At 36.7% G+C, this 20205-nt stretch overlaps 3 protein-coding genes and 1 long non-coding RNA gene across 4 annotated transcripts in view; 2 read left to right on the top strand and 2 right to left on the bottom strand.

The window, feature by feature from the left end:
- The first annotated feature begins 4037 nt into the window (after nucleotides 1–4037).
- Nucleotides 4038–8540, top strand: nms (neuromedin S). Its single transcript, XM_059342720.1, has 7 exons — nucleotides 4038–4110; nucleotides 6260–6306; nucleotides 6496–6552; nucleotides 7316–7342; nucleotides 7458–7511; nucleotides 7901–7975; nucleotides 8408–8540. The coding sequence occupies exons 1-7, from the start codon at nucleotides 4038–4040 to the stop codon at nucleotides 8414–8416; spliced, it is 342 nt and encodes a 113-aa protein (XP_059198703.1). The 3' UTR covers nucleotides 8417–8540.
- On the bottom strand, nucleotides 7390–19139 carry LOC131978906 (uncharacterized). Its single transcript, XR_009395015.1, has 3 exons — nucleotides 18262–19139; nucleotides 8619–8675; nucleotides 7390–8449 (listed from the first exon to the last, which is right to left on the bottom strand). It is a non-coding gene; the product is annotated as an uncharacterized LOC131978906 (long non-coding RNA).
- pdcl3 (phosducin-like 3) lies at nucleotides 8962–13055 on the bottom strand. The gene is made up of 6 exons (XM_059342719.1): nucleotides 12957–13055; nucleotides 11412–11529; nucleotides 11052–11142; nucleotides 10725–10868; nucleotides 9818–10026; nucleotides 8962–9418 (listed from the first exon to the last, which is right to left on the bottom strand). Exons 1-6 carry the CDS (start codon nucleotides 12960–12962, stop codon nucleotides 9270–9272), a joined length of 717 nt encoding a protein of 238 aa, XP_059198702.1. The 5' UTR covers nucleotides 12963–13055; the 3' UTR covers nucleotides 8962–9269.
- LOC131978903 (TBC1 domain family member 8) overlaps nucleotides 16259–20205 on the top strand; it is a 31902-nt gene continuing 27955 nt past the window's right edge. The window contains exon 1 of the mRNA XM_059342718.1: nucleotides 16259–17148. Coding sequence (XP_059198701.1) covers nucleotides 17022–17148 — 127 coding nt within the window. The 5' untranslated portion in view covers nucleotides 16259–17021. The remainder of the gene's footprint in view (nucleotides 17149–20205) is intronic.

Below are 20205 nucleotides of genomic sequence, written 5' to 3'. Positions count from 1 at the left end.
TAAACTGAATTTAAATACACCCGAAAAAACAAACGGTAAAAAAAGCTTGCACGAAAAGTCAGATTTTACTTGATTTGAAATAATTTTCATGTCCTTCAGGAGCCACAATTCTATTTGATGTAACGTACAAAATTCTGAATTTAAAGGATTTCATCATTTATTTGTATTCATTATTTATATCTTCCACCAAGATACACAACAAAGCAGGATAGTTGTGTGACAATGGGGGACACCTTTACTCAGAAAGGTCAGATTTTGTGTAAAATCAGGTGTCACTATCAGGAGAAATGTGATTCCCCGGTTGAATATGAGTGTCTGCTGGCTAAATGCAGCTGTGTCTCCAGTATATCTGATCTGAGCAGTTAATCCCTGAATAGAACAACATACAGTGTCAACATCAAGGCACCACCTGACCTATCTCCTGATCGGTTAAATAAAGCAACAGTTTGGATCAACCTGCCTGTTGTATGCCTCCGCCAACCAGCCAGCCACCAGTCAGTTTCAAGGTTGGCAATTGAAAGTTTTGGCGTTGAATAATGGCCAAAAAAGAAAAACATTATGATGTCATAGTTTACCTTTACAGCATCACATACTAAATTCTTCCTATTAGGCATTTTATGTAATAAGTTATCATGACTAGCAGATTCATTCTTAAGTCATAGCCAAAAACTTATACTGTGCAAACACAGTGACCTTGACATTGACCTCTAAAATCACTTCATCCGTAAATTCCAAGTAAATGTTTCTGCCAAGTTTGAAGAAATTCCTTTAAGGCTAGCCTGGGTATACCCATACTGCCTTGCACGCTCGATTTCATTTCGAACTGCGAAAGGGTCTGGTGTCTATAGCAGATTCTTAGCCCTGTTTTAGGGATCCAATCACAGAACGGGGAGGGACGGCAAGACGATGACGCGTACTACTGGACAGATGGAAGCTTGTAGTTTTGCCGTTTTCTTACAGATCCAACATGGCTGCAGCAGACGCGAAACTCTCTTGGGATCTAGCTGTAGACAGTGTTCTAGATAGTTTAGAGCCAAAGTTTATTTTAAAAGAAGAATGTTTGACTTTATACTCCTGTTTCACCATGACCATCAAAAAGCCTTTCACCATCAAAAGCCTAATCTACCAACTAGCCCCGCTACCGCTCGCTGCTGTAACGCCGGTGAGAGACCCGCAGCAGCTGGTCTATTGCCCATAAAATCAGTGGATGTGTGTGGCTGAATGACATGGGGGGGAAATAAGGCGTAAAAATAAATATTCTTGAAGAAAGCGAGAACTGGAGAAGCAAAGCAGCAAGCAACACTCTCTCACAGACACACACACACCAACACAGCTGGTAGACTGTGAGCTGAAACTACAGAGGAGCCAGAGCCAGAACATGCTGCAGAAAAACGTTGCAGAAGCAGAATTGAGCATTTTAGTCCCAAAGTAGAGATGGGCTAGTCTGGCTATGTAAACATCAGTCGTCTTCTTCCTCAATGCTTCCTTGAATTTCTTGCTCTACTTACGTCATCTGGTATAATTGATACGATTGGCTAAGAGCTACGTACAGACGCTTATGATAGACATTCGTAGTGCACAATAAACGGCTCTGGAGGATCGTAATCCACGCCTCCTCTACGGAAAAATGAATAGAGGGTATCCAGACTATATCTCATTTGTGATATAGTCTGGTGTTAGCCAGGCTAGCTGTCTCCAGCTCAGAGGCATAAAAATCTCCTTCCTGCTTTGCTATCAACTTGTCCGCAACATTCACCTCACTTTCACATCATGGAGGGCAGACTTGATATGATTCCTAATAAAGCTTTTTGCTTGAGTCACAAATGTGACTCACCTTCATTAATCTCATAGTAAAATACTGGTCATGTTTTGTTCCTGTGGTATAGCAGTTGCGTGTTGGTTTCATCCATTGACCAATCAGTGGAGAGCCCAAATGTATAAGACACCAGTAGTGACAGAAAAGGACTAACAACAACTTACTATAACTATAAGGGAATACTATAACTATAAGGGAATACTTCACCCTTAAAATGATCATTTGTGTATTAATTACTCACTGCGTGTTTGAATCTGTGTAGAAAACTTTTCTTTTCTTGCATCTTCACAGTAAACAGAGAATCTGATAATGGCCAAAAAACAGATGTAGTCCTTAATTAACTAAAGTAAATAGAGGTTAGGTTTAACAACAGCAGAACTATTGCAGAACATCAGTTTCAAACTCACACAAACACAGATCACACTGAATAATCCAAGTCTCAAATATCCAGTTGAAGGAGTTGTTGAGTTCAGTTGTGGAGAAAATGTTTAAAATAGTAAAGTTTTAGCAAAAATGCAGCTGTTTAGAAAGTACTGAGCATTCAACTGGATAAATGGGACATGGATTAAAGCACAAAAATTGTGTGAGTTTGAAATGGATGTTTTGATAAAGTTTTGCTGTGATTAAACACGGCTTCTTTTTCATTCATCATTGCAGCACACAGGGAAAACTGTTTTCCTTAAGTATTTAAGGTAACACACTGTGAGTAATTAAACAAATGTCTTTTTTAAGGATAAAGGATTATTTCAAATACAGATTAACACCAATCAAAGAACTTTGTCTCCTCTCCTCTAAAATTACAATTCACAAAAAAGCAGCTCCTAGCTTTCTTAAACACAACTAAATTATCTTATTATTGTTATTGACTAATAAGTATAGCACTTACATTATCCCATTCTGAGAAATAAAGCATAAAATGGACCTCATCATTTAACACAAAACAACACAAAGCCTTTACTCTTCAGGGAGCCGCTTCTCCTAACCAATAGTAGGCACAGTAACTAAATGTGCAGATCTTTGATCATTTTTGCTTCACAAACCCTAAGACTTCAGTTCCGTTCTTTTTTAATTGACTCAATACATGGTTAATTTACTTTACAGGTTACACATGGAACAATTTGTACTGAGATTTACAAATATAACACCTTAACATGTTTCAGAGATGAGAAAACATCTTACAGATGAGAGATTGGTAACACTTTACAATAACCAACTAAATAATGTTTATAGATGGTTTATAAACCAATTATTAACCATTTACAAAGTGCTTTACGTATTTAATCGTTAAATGTCTTCAACCAATTTCTTAAAGGTAGATGAATCATTTCAAAATTATTAACATACTTAATATGGTGTTAAAAATATTAAAATGGGTGCAAATAAACCTATTTATAAACAATGAATTTGAAATTAATCGTTTGTTAATGGTAAAGTAACTATAAACTTACATTAATAGACATGTATATTATAAATGAATATACACCTATTTGCCACTTATACATAGGTAAATACATAATTTATTAATGTTTAAGTAACTTAATCATGTATAAGTGGCAAATAGGTGTATATTCATTTATAATATACACCTATTTGCCACTTATACATGATTAAGTTACTTAAACATTAATAAATTATGTATTTACCATTCTAAATGGTCTATAAACAGTTTATAAATGATGATTAAACATTAATAAACTATCTGTTTACTGTTTATAAATGATGGTTATTGTAAAGTGTTACCGAGAGATTTTACCATAGGAGTCTATAGTTGTTTTTAACCTGGGTTATCGTCATTTCCCTTCTCAAACTGAAGAATATTCCAGTCATATGTGACATCAGCACACACAAGCAGAGCAGTATTCCCTATGCTGTTGTGTTCCCAGAAAAGTGTGTGTGTGTGTGTGTGTGTGTGTGTGTGTGTGTGTAAGAGAGAGATGGGGGTGTAAGGTGCGCGTTGGATTTGCGCAAGCGGGTGTGCTGATGACCGGGTCGGTCTGATTGGTCACCTCTGCGCACGAAATGATGTCTGTCAACCCGCAAGGTTGTGTGCTTTTAAAGTGCTGTGGGCAGAGGGCGCGGTATTCAGACCGCACAGCTCTCGGGGACCGAGATCAACCAGCCCAGACTAACCCAACCGTGCAGACCAGCGCGCACCTTAGCGGCACAGCATCTCCAAAAAGCGCGCAAATCAAGAGCGGAAGAGGAGAAAGCCCAGACAGTCATGACTTTTGCAACTGTACGACAACTTTTTCTTTTATACTTATTCTGCTTTCTTGGATGTTGGAGCACAACAGGTGAGTGATATTTAAATGTATGACAACAAGGACCAACTCAACAAAATCTAAATAAATAGATTATTATGCCAACAATGAATTTTGTTTGGTTATGTCAGTGATGATTGGACATGCAAATAACAAATGACCTGTACATTTTTGTGGTCAAAAAGTAACAATTTTACTTTAAATGCAGATTTGATTATGGATTTTTCCCCTCATTGATTTTGTCTTAGAATACATCTATTAAGCTAATCCTCGAAACAACAGAAACAAAATTACATCTAATATTTACATTTACATTTTATTTATTTATTTATTCCATTTTTTGAAACATGTTACAGGGTTATATTTGTAAAGTTCATTGCAAAGTGTTACACATGTAGCCTGTAAGGAAACAAACCTAAATCACCCAATTATTAGTATTATTATTATTTGAAATGCTTAAGATCAGCTTCAGATGATGGATAATTGGGGAGGAAGAAGCTTTTGTGAATGCATTATGGCATTCTGTAAAGCAATATGCCTCTGTGGCTGAAAGGTGCTATTTTCATGATGACAAAATCAATAATTCCTCTTTAATAATGAATTTCTAATATGCCACCAGGTCAGTGATTGCATGTCATTAGCAAAAGGTCACAGCTTTTCTCATTTACACCAACCCATCAACAGTGCACATGTAAGCTGTGCAGTTATTTAGGCTAAAACTTGATGTCAGTCTGGATGCTCTGCAGTTTGTTTTCATGGTGCAACTGTCAGTTTGAAGGATATTCTTCATGAATTAATGAGCTATGACGAAGCAAGTTATTCTGGAAAAGGATATGCATAAAACACAGTAATTTCTCCTGATTAATGATTCATCACTTGCCTGTAAAGCATTAACTATTCAATAACCATTTCAACACATAAGCCTTTAAAAAGTATGGCTTACTGGATACACACAGTGGTGGGAAAAGTATTTAAATAATTTACAAAACCTTTAAAAGTCGAAAATGTAGAGTAAATAAATAAATGAAATTAAATCATTATGTATTTTATATAAATACAGACAATGTATTTGGGTATGTCTGTTGCGTTAATTCACTTCAATACACAAGCGTGTTACCAAGCAGCAATGGACATGTCTAAAAAGTGAAGAAAGTGTGAAAGTGCCTAAGGTATAGAAGTATATGAGGAAAAAGACCCTACTTCTCACTTGATTTATTATCTCAGAAAATATTTTTCTAATAAGTTTATGGTCTTATTTGTTAATGTCAAGTCTTTAATACAGCATGATGTTCATTTAGTAAATTATGGTCCCATTGAGAGTAAAAGCAGGGTATGTTTTAGGGCGTGGGCACCTTGTAATTGACAGGTCGCTACCACAGTACACTGTGTGTTTTCCTGTTTCAGTTAACTGTGTGTTAACTGAAACATTTTGGTGACCTAAAAATATCTTGTTCCTGCATTCGGTTGAATTAAAAGACACTCAGGACTTGACTTACGGTTGCACCTTGCTAACCAAGCTAGTTAGTGCTAGTGTCATTTCTGGTTCCAAAACAACAAGATGGCGACAACCAATATGCTGAACTTGATACTTGCAACCTGTAGTTCACTTCTTTTGTACAGTCTATCTATGAGACGCACACATGACGTAGAATATCGTGTCAACTTAAATTAAGTCAAAAAGTCGACTTTTGGTTTTACACAAGACACAAACTGCGTTCTGCTGGGTCAAGTTGTTTGAGCTCTTGCCTACGTGGACTTTTGTTCTTAATAATACATTACCTGACTTTCTTTTATGTTGGAGGAATTACTGGCACCACTAGAGATCGATGTCCTACTGCTTGTACAAAACGACCTAAAGGGATTTTTTGGGGGAAGGACACTCTTAAGTCTGCATTTAAGACAATTAGTTATGCCAATATATTGTATTGTATTGTTGTATTAACATTTGTGAAATAACAGTACATACAAATGCAACAAAGTAAAATAAAATCACAACTAACTATTGTGGACTGCAAACCCAAGAATTGTTATACAAATAGAATAGTATAGCTTTCTCTTCTTTAATTTATTGTTATCATGATGGCAATTATGGTTGTATTCAATAAATTGAGATGCAGCCCTATAAACAATGTTTCCAGTATGACTTACAATATTCACAAATCGTCACATGCTCTTCACTCAGATGCCAGTCCTTTCGATGAGTGGGAAGACGGGGTAGAGTTAAGAAAGGTAGGAAATTAATTCATTTTACATCCATCCACACTCAAATCATCCCTAGAATACTGATAGTTTCATACACTTTATCCATGTTTTTCCCATTTCCACATGTGACATTTCTGCCACGGGTGTTGGAACTGACATGTTGTTATGTTCATCCTCCATTATTAATTCATAATGAAGTGAGTTGTTTGTTTGCAGGTGCGAGGCATCCAAAGCGATGATCTGAGCGATGTTTTATGGGGAGACCAGAATGAGGTATTATTTATATTTCTCAGATGTACCATATCACTGTCTAAATAACTGTGTCATCTTGATAGGATTGCTGTTAACAGAAGGCTATTACCTCTGTCAATTATAAAACTTGGTCGTTATTTTAACTCTACCGATTAAAACCAGAAAAAAGGTTTCACTACAAGGAGGTTAGAGACCAGGCTGCGTTCTCCCTAAATAATTTTGAAACAGTAGGCTGCAGCTGTTGAAAATAACTTGGCTTGATATATGTAATAGCTAACATAAAATGTAGGCAATATCGGTTTTAATAATTTTTAGAGGGAGTAGCAAGTGAGAAAACCAGCTGAGATACTAAATGAGAGACGGAGCACTGGGTCCTCTAGTTTCATTGACATGTGGTTTAGTGATATCAAGAGTCTCATCACAGTTTAACAGAGCTTTATCTGTTAACAGTTCGAGAACCATCAGCCTCCAGACACTGAAAAAAAAAACATCACCTAAAACTTTCATCAGAAGTCTCAGTTGATCCTAAAAACTAAAATATTTATCACATATTTAACTGTTCAACATAAGAAAGCAATGACAAACAGAAGAAAGTTGTTTCTAAAATGACAGAAAAGGTAAATAATCTGAACAATATGAATATAGCAATGTGATATATATTCACAGTGAGAGTAACTGTTTTGTGGACAATGCTGTAATGCAACCATCAAGAATATCCTTACTATAAAACCAAACCGTTATTTTCTTATATTACTTATTAATCTAAAATTGTGTTTCCCAACAGGATCAAGTCCAGAATGTTTTCAAAAGAGTAAGTTGTAAACCTCAATTCTACTTTTTTTCTGATATATATATATATATATATATCTATATAATTTTTTCAGCAGGAGTTCACCTTTCTTCTGATTCTCCCCTTTTATTTCCAGTTCCTGTTTCATTACTCCAAAGCACGCAACTCTGTTGGAGCTGTACAACAAGAGGTGAGCAGGGAAAGAAACAAACCACTGGTGGTAATCGTTTCATTCATTATGTCCTAAAAATGTCAATTTCAAGAGCTATTGCATTCATTTAATGTGTTTTTTTCATTTGTTGTTTAAAATGTCAATGGAAAGGGGACATTAAACATTTGCTTGAAGGTTACAAACTTTTTTTTAAACACTGAACAATGAATACCTGGATGCACAGAGGAAGCAAAGATTTCATTTGTAGGTTATTTGAACACCAAATATCACTACTGGGGCTAAAATGTAATGATTTTTACATTGAGTTTTCTTTTCACAAAAGAAGCCAAAGCTATCTGTCCGATGAATCTGAAACAAACTTCTGGTTTTCTGCCTCTCTAAGTTAACTCTCCTCTTTGTTCCTCCAGTCTCACTCAGTTCATCCTTTGATGCGACTTTCCCCCAAGCTTTCCCAGAGGAGAAAGAAAAAGGTGTTACTTTTGGTAAGAAAACACAAGATATATGTATCATTTATTTTTGACATTTCAGCCTTTTGTTTTGCCTCTAAAGCTACACAATTTGCCCTACCTGATTGAAAATTGTAAGGTTGTTGGAGCCGAATACAATCAGAAACAAAGGCCCACAGACTACGAATATTCTCCTTAAAACATGTCAGCACTGAACATCAGTGAAAAATGAGACTGTAAAGCCTATTTGTAATAAAGGTACAACCCATTCTAGAAGGATTATAGGCTGTGAATTCATAATCATAGAAAAAAAAACAGTCTTACCATTTCTACAAAGAGTCAGTCTCGCCAGGAAGCCAAGAAGTGGTGAACCAGCGATTAAGAGAGCCTGCGCAAATCTTTTTAAATTACATCACTGTTTAGGTTCGATTTACTGACACTCTTTTCTCTCTCTCCCTAATGAAACAGAAGCTTTGAGGTCTGCCAGAGGGGATGTTGTAGAAGAAAAATCTACAAAAACAAAAGAGGAAATCAGGATTAACAGAAGAGCAGTGGGCAGCCTGTAAACACCAAACCCTAAACAACTGGTGGAGCGATACACAGCATCTGACAGAAATATGACTTTTTGTCAACAGAAAATAAATCTTTGTACAGATTGAAAAAAATAGAACTGCACTACCATGGCTGCAATGTGTCTTCCTGCTTCCAAATGTTAATTGGTGTGAGTCGATGTGACCTGTTACCAAGCACAAATTAGGCATGTTTCACTGTGACACAACACATGGGTGTCACAAAATGACAATAAAAACACTCAGAATAATCTTTTGAAGAAGAACTTCATAATCAACAGTGACAGATTCCCATAACAATGATAATTAAGGAAAAGAACTGGCACAGATTATTATGGCAAAGAGGTGAACTCACATTTAATTCAACAGATTTCAATGTACATGTACATTTTGTGACATAAGTATCATGAAACATAATAAAAGAATTACAATTTGTCTTTGCTGCTTTTGTAAAAAAAAAAAAAAAATCAGATGAGATGTTTTTTTACATTACAAAAGAGTGACTGTACTGTTTCCCAACTTTCCCACAGAAATGTACAGGAGGCTGGTTGTTCAACAAGGTCATGGGTCCAGCCAAGTGTCCCGTTCAAGTGCCCTTGAGCAGGATTGAGTTCCACATAAGAGTCAGAGTGGTTAAAATATGAAATGTATATGCTGACAAAAGGACATGTCGCCCCCTCTCTGTCCCTGCTCAAGGTCCTCTGAGTGTTTCCCACAAATCGGCCACACAGTTTTTCTGGTTTGGAGTAAAAAGCATGTTTCTAATAATCCTCATCCTCAGAGTCACTGTCCTTTCTTGTAGGAAGCGAACTTCTGATCGATGACATTAGCTTGTCTTCGATTTGCTTCTTGGGGTTTTCCTCCAGGTCTGTTTTTACTGCCCCAGACTCTGATAACCTCCACTCCAGCTCTGGATGGGACAGGCAAGACAAATACCAAACACTTGATTAAAAATAAAATATGATGACATACAGGATGTGACAGTTTGTTGAAAACTACAATATTAAAAAGATTAAATGCATTTTTGAATGACATCACATCTAACTAGAAAACAAGTAATGTGTGTGTGTGTGTGTGTGTGTGTGTGTATGTGTGTCCTTTACATATCTTGGGAACTGTTAATCTGATCACTTGACACCTTGCAGATTTTTTGCTGGGTACCCAAGAGTGTTGAATGTGGTACAATGTGGCAATGACGGTGCAAACTTTTTTGTTCTATATCTTTGAACTGACAAAATGCCAAATATAACACTGCAACAGCTGTATGTTCATTTACAAGACTTTTAGTCACACTGCTGCCACCTCCTACCTTCAACTTTGAGGTTCATGCCCCCAAAGACCAGTGGCCCAATGAACTGAGCCTTCATCTCGCCCTCAAAATAGACAAAGATGGTGGGCAGGTTGCGGTCCGGGTAGTTGGGGATGCAGGTGGTGGAGATGGATTTGAGGAACTTGGTCTGAGGGAACTTCCTGGCCAACATGGTCAGGTGCTGATTGATGAGCGTACACAGAGGGATGCTGGGAAATGAGCAGAGAGAAAACCTCATGTAGACCTGTTCATGCTGCACTTTCTGCTTGCGTCACAGCCAGAGTTGGTCATAATAGGCAGACTGATGCGCGGACAGCTTGGGCTGTAACAAATCAATCAATCTCTAATTGTTTTTGTTTTTTTACTAAATCAATCTCTCTAATTGTTTTTTGACTAAATCAATGTCTCTAATTGTTTTGCTTTTTGCCAACTCAGGTTTAGGGTGATTTCTTTAAATTGCTTATTTTGTTTGACCAACAGTTCAAAGCAACACAGAGCAATTACGATGATATACAACAAGAAAAAGAAGCAAATATTCACATTTAGGAAGCTGCAATGTTTGACATTGTTTCTTGATAAAGAACTTGACTGATCATCAAAATTGTTGTTTTCTTTTCTTTATTTAACCATTCATTTAGCTAACTAAACCAAAGCAAGATTTAAACTGCTTAAGGGTTCAGACTTTAAGTCCTGCTCCAAGATATTTAGGATTGAGGTTTCTATAACACAGCTTTTCACATGTAGATAAACAAATGCTTCTTTAGTTTGAAAGTAGATGAGTTAGAGTTTTTTCCCCAGCTAATATTACAGCAAATATGATAGTCTATACATAGCATCACTGTCTGTTGAAAACATTACATAACAGAAATTTTGGTTGATTTTTAATGAACAAAAACAAATGACCTACCCCTGTTTGTAGAGATGCAGCACCACCCAGATGCCCTCTCCGGCCTTGTTGACCTCCTTGATGTAGTCCTGCCCTGAGATTTCCACCACCTCTCCAAACACGTTTTTAATCTGAGTAGCCTTCCACTCTGCAATACGCTTCTGTCTGCAAGGACACATGTCTCATATCAGTGTGAAGTCAGCGCTAAAGGGATTCAGCCACACTCACACACATTACAGAAGTCTCATGTTTACTTACTTAGCTTGTCACAGGCTTATAGATTTTGGGGATTAAATTAATTTTTCAAACAAATTAAAATATTATAAATCCTGTATAATCTCCATTTACCTGTACATTTCGATGGCGGCCTCATCTTCTTCACCAAACTCATCTTCATTCTCCTCCAGTTCATCCAACGTCATGTCCTCATACGTTTTAACTATTCAGAGAAACAACAACAGTAAGCAGCTGATCACGTAGTTCTCCTAATTATCTAACACTCAAATTATACAACACTGAACTCTTTCAGAAACCTTAAATATCACATTTGATATAATTGATGTGATTGTCGTCAGCAAATAAAACCTTGTGTGTGGGGTAGATTTATTTTAGTGACACTTTAAACCCATGTACTGCAGGGTGGGAGCATGTCTCTTCCAAAATCAAGCCACAAAGAAACACTGATATATTCCAAACTGTCCCACTTACCTATAGACTGCTGTTGGAGAGCCAGCTCCTCCTCTTCATCATCTTTAGGCACCTCTTTGGGAGGAAGAATGCCTTTTTTCCTCAAGATATCATTCCACTCTGTGTCTTCATTTGGGTCCTGGGAGATCAAACAACAAGTATTGTTATTCTAGGTTTCGTCTAGCTCTGATGTGCTATTTTTTGAAGCTTTGTACCAAATTACTAAGGGGTTTACTTTTACAATGTTTGTTCAAAAAAACAAATTGCCTTCATCAGTTAACCAACTTTAGCACATAAAAAGTTTGCTTTACTAAACACGGAATGAGCTATGTACACCTTATGGGCCTGGAGGGTCTATGCTGGTTTAAGCACCAAATATATGAATTTGTACAGTTGTATTTGCCACATAAAAAAACTTGAGGGGCCTCAGACAAATAATAAACTTGAATTTTCTTCTTTAATCTTATTAACATAAGATTAACATTATATAGAGCAAAACAATAGTACAGGGCGTAGAGTACTTACACTAACACTATAACGTTATAGTTGAGATTATTTAGCTTTTCAAACCAGTTTATTAACAAATGTTTGACATGATCAAAATGGTCAGTCAGTTAAATGTATATATAATAATTAGATTTTTCACTAAACGCTTCAGTTCTTGCACCAGCTAATTTCATTTTAACATCTTTTAGACAGGTTTGGCAGATTAAGCTGTAAACTGTAAAATAGCTAATAGTAAGATAGCATATCGTCACACTGTTAAAATAAACGCTTAAGTCATTTTTTTTTTTTTTTGCCTAAATCATCTCTTCATGATGCCGGCCACCTATGGTAAAATCGCCTACATCCTCAGTTGACCAGATCATGTGATTTTACCCCTTTAAGATAATGGCCTATGTCAAGTATGTGACTTGAGCGGATTTATTATGCTTAAGTCAAAGTAAAATGTGACTTATGCAATTTTTTGAACATGCCTTTGTGACTTAAGCAAGATATGGTAACACTTTATTTTGAAGGTGTCAACAAAAGAGTGACATGAGCGTGTCATAAACATGACATGGGATGTGTCATGAACATTAATGACACATTAATATCAATGCTCATGATACTTGTCACGTCATGTTTCTGACAGGCTTGTATGATTCTTATGTAGACACCTTCAAAATAAAGTGTTACCATATCTTGCTTAAGTCACAAAGGCATGTTCAAAAAATGGCCTAAGTCATTTGTCTCTTAAATTACATAATTTGCACACGGTGTTATTACTATGCCAATAGCCATCCTTTGTTACATCCTTTTTGAGTGAAATGATCAATAAATGTCATATGTTACACTTTTGGTGAAGTTTTCTGTGTTTCCTGCAATACTTGAACAAATGAGTTAGGCCATTATTTTAACAGGGTGACGATTTAACCCGTTGATACGCCCAGTTACACTGCTAGCTGCGTTTAAAAGCGCTGTCTAAAAACATCTCAACACTGAACACCGACATTAATGGATTTTCAGTCCTCTCATTCACCAACGTTAAACCCAAGAATTTTAATCAAATCAAGTTTCACCAACCTGCATTTTGACGGATAAACGCTTCCTCTGAATCACACCACTGCTCTCCTTCCAGACACGGAAACAGAAGGACCGAAGACGGAACGATTCCGACAGAAAACAAAAAGCCACGACTGTCTGAAATAAGCACAAATGCGCCCACGGTTTGTTTGTTTATACTTTAATTAAGTATACACACAGAAGGCATGTTATATATTTTTATTTTGTGATTAAGGTAGGTAATTTCTGTTTTAAAAGACGAGGAACATATGAGCTAGAGGTGGAACAATAATAAAAGTGACACCAACTTCCTTTTGAGGCTCGATATGACCATATAAGGAGCCGGAGCGCAGCATTCCATTTGTGGCTGTCGAGAGCGAAACCAAACAGGTGCTGTTAGACACTCACACACACACACACACACACACACACCATGTGTAATGCATCCCCCTCTTAAAATTGGTTTATTTAGTCTCGATAACAGGTGGACAAACAGCAAGCATACCTAAAATAAAATAAAAATATCTACATGAAGTAAAACAGAAACTATTAAATATAAACCAAAACTAATATTTGACAATAAACCATGTGCTTTGCAAAGGTTTAGAAGTATACAATAAAATGTAGCTACTCGTTGTTATTATTAGCCTAATCTATGAATACATGTTTTTTTGGTAGTGTTACTAGGCAATACATTACTGCTTCTGTTCAGAGATCATTTTTTGTATTTTGTGCATTGATATACTGCAAAGACACTTAAGCAGCCTATAACAAAAATCAAGAAAGAAACAAAATATGCTGTTTAGTACATTACATAACAGTAACCATAAACATATAACTTAACTTGTATAAGGGAAGTTAAATTGAATATACATTAATCACATACAAATAAAACAGAGGTGCACTGTATGTTGTCTGTAAGTCAGGATTTAACCTTAATAAAATGATTACTGAAGTGACATGTATGTCTTAAAATTGGTGGCACACTATGCAGACATCTAATTTAAGCTCCTACCAGTTTTACTTGCTCAACTTCCTCTTTTTCTACTTCCTCTTCTTACTTACTTTACACGCTTGTTCAATGTGAGATCAAATTCATACATGGTGGTATTTACTGATACCTGACCCTAGCGAATATTGATTTCCAAGGTGGACAAAACTGGGTACCAGAATGGACAATGGGAAACTGTCATGGAATGGGCACCAATAAAGTACTAACAAAGGTCTTGGATTACTACCTAATGATGTCTGTTTTGAGGGCCCCTGTATCAAATTCTAGTTTGTGCTATATGTCAATTGAGTATACTCTGGGTACACATGGTTCATATTCCCGAAATAAAGTTGTGTTTAATTGAATTATCACAGTAAGTAACACACCAAACATGATGGCTGCAGTCAGGTTGCGTTATTTCAGCTGGATTAATTGTATATCCAGGAAAACCACGGGCTTGCTTATACCACGGCGCCATGCTTCTTTATACAATATGTCATGCTTGTAATGATCCAACAAAAAACTGTTAATGTTTCTGTCACATGGATTCTGGCTGTACAAAAAGGGATTTATTTTTTAATTTCTGGAAGAACTGGGCTTTTATACAGAACCCCTGAGAGGCAAGTGAGGAAAAATGTGATGAAAACAGTTTGAAAATATTTTTGCAGGTATTTTTTGTTTTTTTAATACCACAAACCTTTTGTAAGGAAATACAGCTTTTTAAAACTGTACTTAAGGAGCAAAAACGATTTAGATAAGACTTACAGATTTCTTTCCTCACCTGCCTCTCAGGGTTTCCACAATTGTATTACAGCCAAAGAGATCTTCATCCTTATTATCTTTGTTGCTTTTCCTCTCTCTCTAAGAGGTAGCTATAGGATAATTGATTTTTGTATCAGTAATAAATCACATATATGATTTGACTAGAATTTGTGGTACTCTATGTTTCCTTTATTTACTGTATTCCTTTGTGCAGGGTTGAAACTTAGGTCTAATGGTTTCAACAGTTATGATTGTCTGCACTTTTCAGCATATAAATCAATCTGAGTGTTACACAACATCAACTAAAGGCCTTAAAACATTCAGTTGTTGTTTTTTTCCCTCAGTGTCAGGAGCAATGGAATGACAGGATATTAAGATCCTTCGGGCATTGTCCTTGTCATAAAGATGAATGGACAGAATTAATACAATGAGCCTTTGTGTTTTATAATTTGTGTACTGAGCACCTGAACGTTGTGTCAACTGAACAGCCAATCACAGGAGAGCCAGTGGCTTTCTGTTGGAACTGGCGGAAGGGAAAGTTGTGGAAATGCGGAAGAGAAAGAAAATAAAACGAAGAGCTCTCACTCTGTCTTTTTTTCAGGAACCACAAATGTCACCTAGGACTGTGTTTATTTTTTGCATTAAAAGGGGTTTCTTGTTGAGACATTGCAGTTCTTTTGCAATCAGCATGTCATGTTTAAGTTGACATTCTTAAAAGAGAAAATTAAAGAACTGTTTTTTGTTCTGGCTTTTTTTTTTTTTTTTTTTTACATTAAATGCTGCTGTATTTCAGTTTAGTAAACTTTATTTTCCTATTCCTACCTCCTTTGAGCCTATTTTAAAAATGACTATTATATGCATTGAGAATGTATTTGTTGATTATCTGTATAATCAACATAAATTCTACTTTTTATTTATTTATTTTTAAAGCGTGTGTAGGTTCAAAGTTCTTGTTTTTTGAGAATTATCATAACAGTTATAGCTAACATGGCTGACTGTTGTAGATATTTCCATATCTAGAACAATAAGTTTTAAAAATTACATAATGATTTGTAGATATGTAAACTAAAGGATTATAGAATAGTATAAATAAGTAAGTATGTAAGTAAGTAAGTAAGCATGTATCTTATTTGTTATCATATAGAGGAGCCATTTCGGGCCAGGTGTCCATTAATACATTGTGGGGTCGCTATAGTTGGAAATCTTACATATTGGGGCTTTAAATTCATACAGAATTTTAAATTATCTTATGCACTAGACATGTGCACTTCTAAGTTTTTCCAGTTAAATATCCTATGTGCACTATAATGAGCTGTAGACAATATGTGGCTTAAGTTATCGGCTAGTTTCGAACCTTGTTTTTAACTTGTTTATTCATTCTGAAAATTAATGTAATTATAAAGTTTTATAAAGTTAAAATGGAAGGTGATTAAATTTAAGAACCTTCAACAACTTGTCAGGAAAACACTCTTTTTTAATTTATTATTTGACAATTACTGAGCTTTTTGTATCAAAATTTAAAAACAGATACATTTTCTATTGCCATGTTTCACAGTTCAGGGATCAAAAACATTTTTACAGGATAGTTTAAAAAAATATGTTCTGTTATGTCTTTTTTGGTAATTCTGTCTTTTTTGGTCATTTTGTTTCTTTTTGTGTCGTTTTTAAGTAATTTAGGGGTTTTTCAGTAATTTTGTGTGTTTTTTAATTTTTTGTCTTTTTTTGGTAATTTAGTGTCTTTTTTTGGTAATTTTGTGTCATTTTTTTAGTAATTTTCTGTCTTTTGTAATTTTGTGTCTTTTTTTTGGTAATTTTGTGTCATTTTTTAAAGTAATTTTCTGTCTTTTTTTTGGTAATTTTGTGTGTTTTCTAAGTAATTTATTTTTTGTGTGTCATTTTGTGTCTTTTTCTTATAGTATTTTCCTGTCTTTTTTGTCATTTTGATACTGCCTCCAGCGGCCCCCATGTAATTTGAGTTTGAGACCCCTGATTTAAATAATATTTTCTTTAAATCCTCCCACAAAATTGCTTGAACGCGATTCTGCGACAGAGTGAGGCATCTTCTCAAATAGACGACCTTTGACTGGTGTGTACAGCTGCTGCAAATCGGGCGTGAGGGAGCAGACGAGTGGCAAGGAAGTGTGAAGCCCATAGGTGAAGCCTGCCGCTGTCGGAAGCGCAGGATAGTCATGGATAAACCTGAAAACCCGCCGCTGTAGGATCGATCAGGCAAGCCCCCGAGCCCGAGGACAGCCGGAGGAAACTTTACATACCGCCGCTGCAAAGACCGGAGACGGCGGAGGGCTTCCTCCGGTCCCTCCCTGCTGGAAGAAATGTGGCTAAACCCGGAGGAAGTTCTGCTGAAAAACGCTCTAAAGCTCTGGGTGACCGTGAGGAGCAACGACTTCTTCCTCCTGCAAAGGAGGAGAGGCCACGGGGAGCCGACAGGCAGGATCACCGGTAAAGAAAAACACAAATACACTCAAACAGTACAGGCAGAAACCAAGGTAAACAACTTGAGAGGCAAGAGAAAGCCAGCTGTCAGGTTCACAAATAGCAACATCAGGGAAAACAAGACCAGAAAGAGGGATTAAAAAGTATGTTAAACCAAAATTTGGGGTTATTATTTCCGTCACAGGGTTTACAGGAAAGCCCCTGCTCCAGACTCTATAGTCTGTTTTTGTTACTATGGCAACTGGTACATTAACACCAGTCTTCTTATCACTATTTGAGTTTATTTGATGTTAATAACTGACCCAAAGCCAGTCAGGATCCAACTCTCAACAGTGGAGCTCAATTGTGACCAGCCCCAGACAAAAAAAGATTTCTAAAAGAAAAAAAGTCTGCAACAGTACTTTGTGTCATATTCTCACTTCATATGAAGAGGGATAATAGTAACTTTTTATTTGTAAAGCACCTTCCATACATAAAATACAGCTCAAAGTATTACACAGTATCGGCATTAAAACCAACAGAGGCAACTTCAAGTGCTTTACAGTGTGTCCTTAAAACATGATAAAAAAAACATGAATAGATATAAAAGAATAAATTACACAATTGAACATCAGAAAAAAAAGTGAAAGTAGTTTATTTAAAATTAAGAAGGTGCGATACAACAAAGAGCTTTGTTTGTGTGTTAACCTTAAAATCAAGTCTAAAAGCAATGGGGAACCAGTGAAAGGAAGCTAAAATAGGGGGAATGTGCTCTCTGGTCAGTGAAGAGGGCATTATTGTAATAATCCAACCTGCTACTAATGAAGACATGAATCAAATTTTCTGCATCCTGTTAATCGTGTTAAAAACGTCCTTACTTCGGCATCATTTCTGACGTGGAAAAATGCTATCTTTGTCATTTTGATGATATTGGATTCTTAGCTCAAGCCAGAGTCCAAAAATGACACAGAGACTTGTGATTTGGTCTAATGAGACAAAACCCCAAAGTTATTCAAAAGTATCTCACTCCAATAAAAAATCTGTTTCTATATCTTCATGGTGGGGTTTCTGACACTGCCACACCTACACCCTGATACGTGCATGGTCCAAGGAGAGCAAAATAATTAAAATAATTCTCACCTATTCATCAAGGCTGGCGGCTGGGACAGCGTCCCTCCTCCACTTCAGCCGTCTCTGATATCCCATCTCCACTACCATTGCATTAGTACAGTCCAAGGTTAAAATACAAATGTGGCCGCACTGTCGTCGTCTGTCCTCCAGCTCAACCAAGTTCAACCACTGATGGTCGACAGCCCAAAGTCCGTTGTTGCCCAAGGTATTTCATGAAATCCACTGTGTTGGTTTGCACCAGTTCACCGTACACACAAATGTCATTGTAAAAAAAAAAAAAACACACACAACACAAAACTAAGGATGAGGAAACAACAAAATAGAAAATTGATACTCTTATTTAAAGTTAGCCAATGCAACAAATAAGGCTAACGTTAGCCAGGTAACTAACGTTACGTTCCACCAAACATTAACTAACGGTAAGTTAAACTGACAGACAGACAAATAAACAAACAGACGCATCTACACACGAATGTCACTAAATGCAACTAAAATACTACATTTAATGGTAAAATTAAAGTTAGCTAGCTCACAACGGCTGGTATTTGCTCCAAGACGCAAACTATGACAGTACGCCTGCGCACAGGATGACGTATGACTATGTGTAATATACATGTATTACGTTTTCCTATCCGATGGTGTAGTCGTGCTTAGTGGTTATCCTCACAGCTAGAGGGTTGTTGGTTCGAATCCGGCTTGCGGCTCTTCTGAGCGTTCTCTCTGTTTCCATCCACAGTCCAAAGACATTTAGTTTAGGTTTAATTGGTGTCTCTTAATTGACGTGTGTATGATAGCCTGGTGACCTGCCCAGGGTGTTCCCTGCCTCTCGCCCAATGTCAGCTCTAACAGCTGGGACAATATATCATCTAACATAAATAACTATTGTGGTTTCCCCCCCAAAAAAGTCAGTTAATTGCAAACTTTGTTTGTGTTTGGGAAACTGACCTCTCACTGTGATTTCCTGTCAGAAAATTACAGGTTTTATCACTCAGTGGGATCCTGTTATATTTCAAGAGGTTGCAGGTGGAGGAAATGCTGCTATCACTATGCTTTACTTAACTTTTAGAAATGGTACTGTCCTTGTATTTAGGGAATATCATACACATTTCTGAGCATGTGGTGGTTGCAGCTGCAGCCCCTCTGACCACTTCCGACTGCTTTGCTTTCTTCATCAGCCTGTGTCCTCTGTCTCACTTCCTCTCTGTGAATTGAATCTGTTCAGCAGGAGTTACTGACACACTGTCAGTCGTACAGTAGATTTATTTTACGAGGGCACACATCATATCATTAAACCAGGCAAGCAGCTCGTGAAGTGTCGTCTTTATTCTCCTTCTTCTTCTTCTTCCCTGTGGGGAAACCCGGCCAGTGCTCTTCTCATAAAACAGAATAGTAGGAAGTTCCTGGCCGGGGTTTACTTTGTGTATGTGTTTGTTCCCACTGTTCCCATAGCAAGAGGGGTGAAGGGTCAAGGCCTGTTGTCACGTTGTTCAACATTAACTAATTAAACAAGCTTCTCTTTGGAATTCCTGCCACACAGGCCGAGGAAACAGTAGAGCAGCGTTGTCTGTTTTATGATCCAGATCTGATTTTTTTTTTAATGTTTCAAGCTTAAATATTAACACAATCAATGTGGCCTGAAAGCTGTGAAAACACACCAGTGATGACATACTTTAGCAGATTACTGAGAAGGGCTGGGCAACGAAACATCTGCAGCTGATCAGCTCCTTCATACCAGTCGTTGTGTTTTTAAATTCTGTTATAGTAACTTTTTGCTTGCCAGTAAGCCTTAATTTAATGCGTTGACATAAAGAAAATTAAAAAAAAGACACAGATATTTAAATTTGACGCATTCAAGAGCAAACAGACATTACAGTCTTGTAGATGTGAAACTAGATCTGTTTTCCCTCCTCATAAAGGTTGACTGTAGCCTGTATGTCTCCACAGCAGCCTTCC

This window comes from Centropristis striata, chromosome 10 (genome assembly GCF_030273125.1).
Source record: "Centropristis striata isolate RG_2023a ecotype Rhode Island chromosome 10, C.striata_1.0, whole genome shotgun sequence".
NCBI lineage: Eukaryota > Metazoa > Chordata > Actinopteri > Perciformes > Serranidae > Centropristis > Centropristis striata.
The sequence above is the reverse complement of the archived record's forward strand: the minus strand, read 5'-3'. Positions and strand labels throughout refer to the sequence as shown.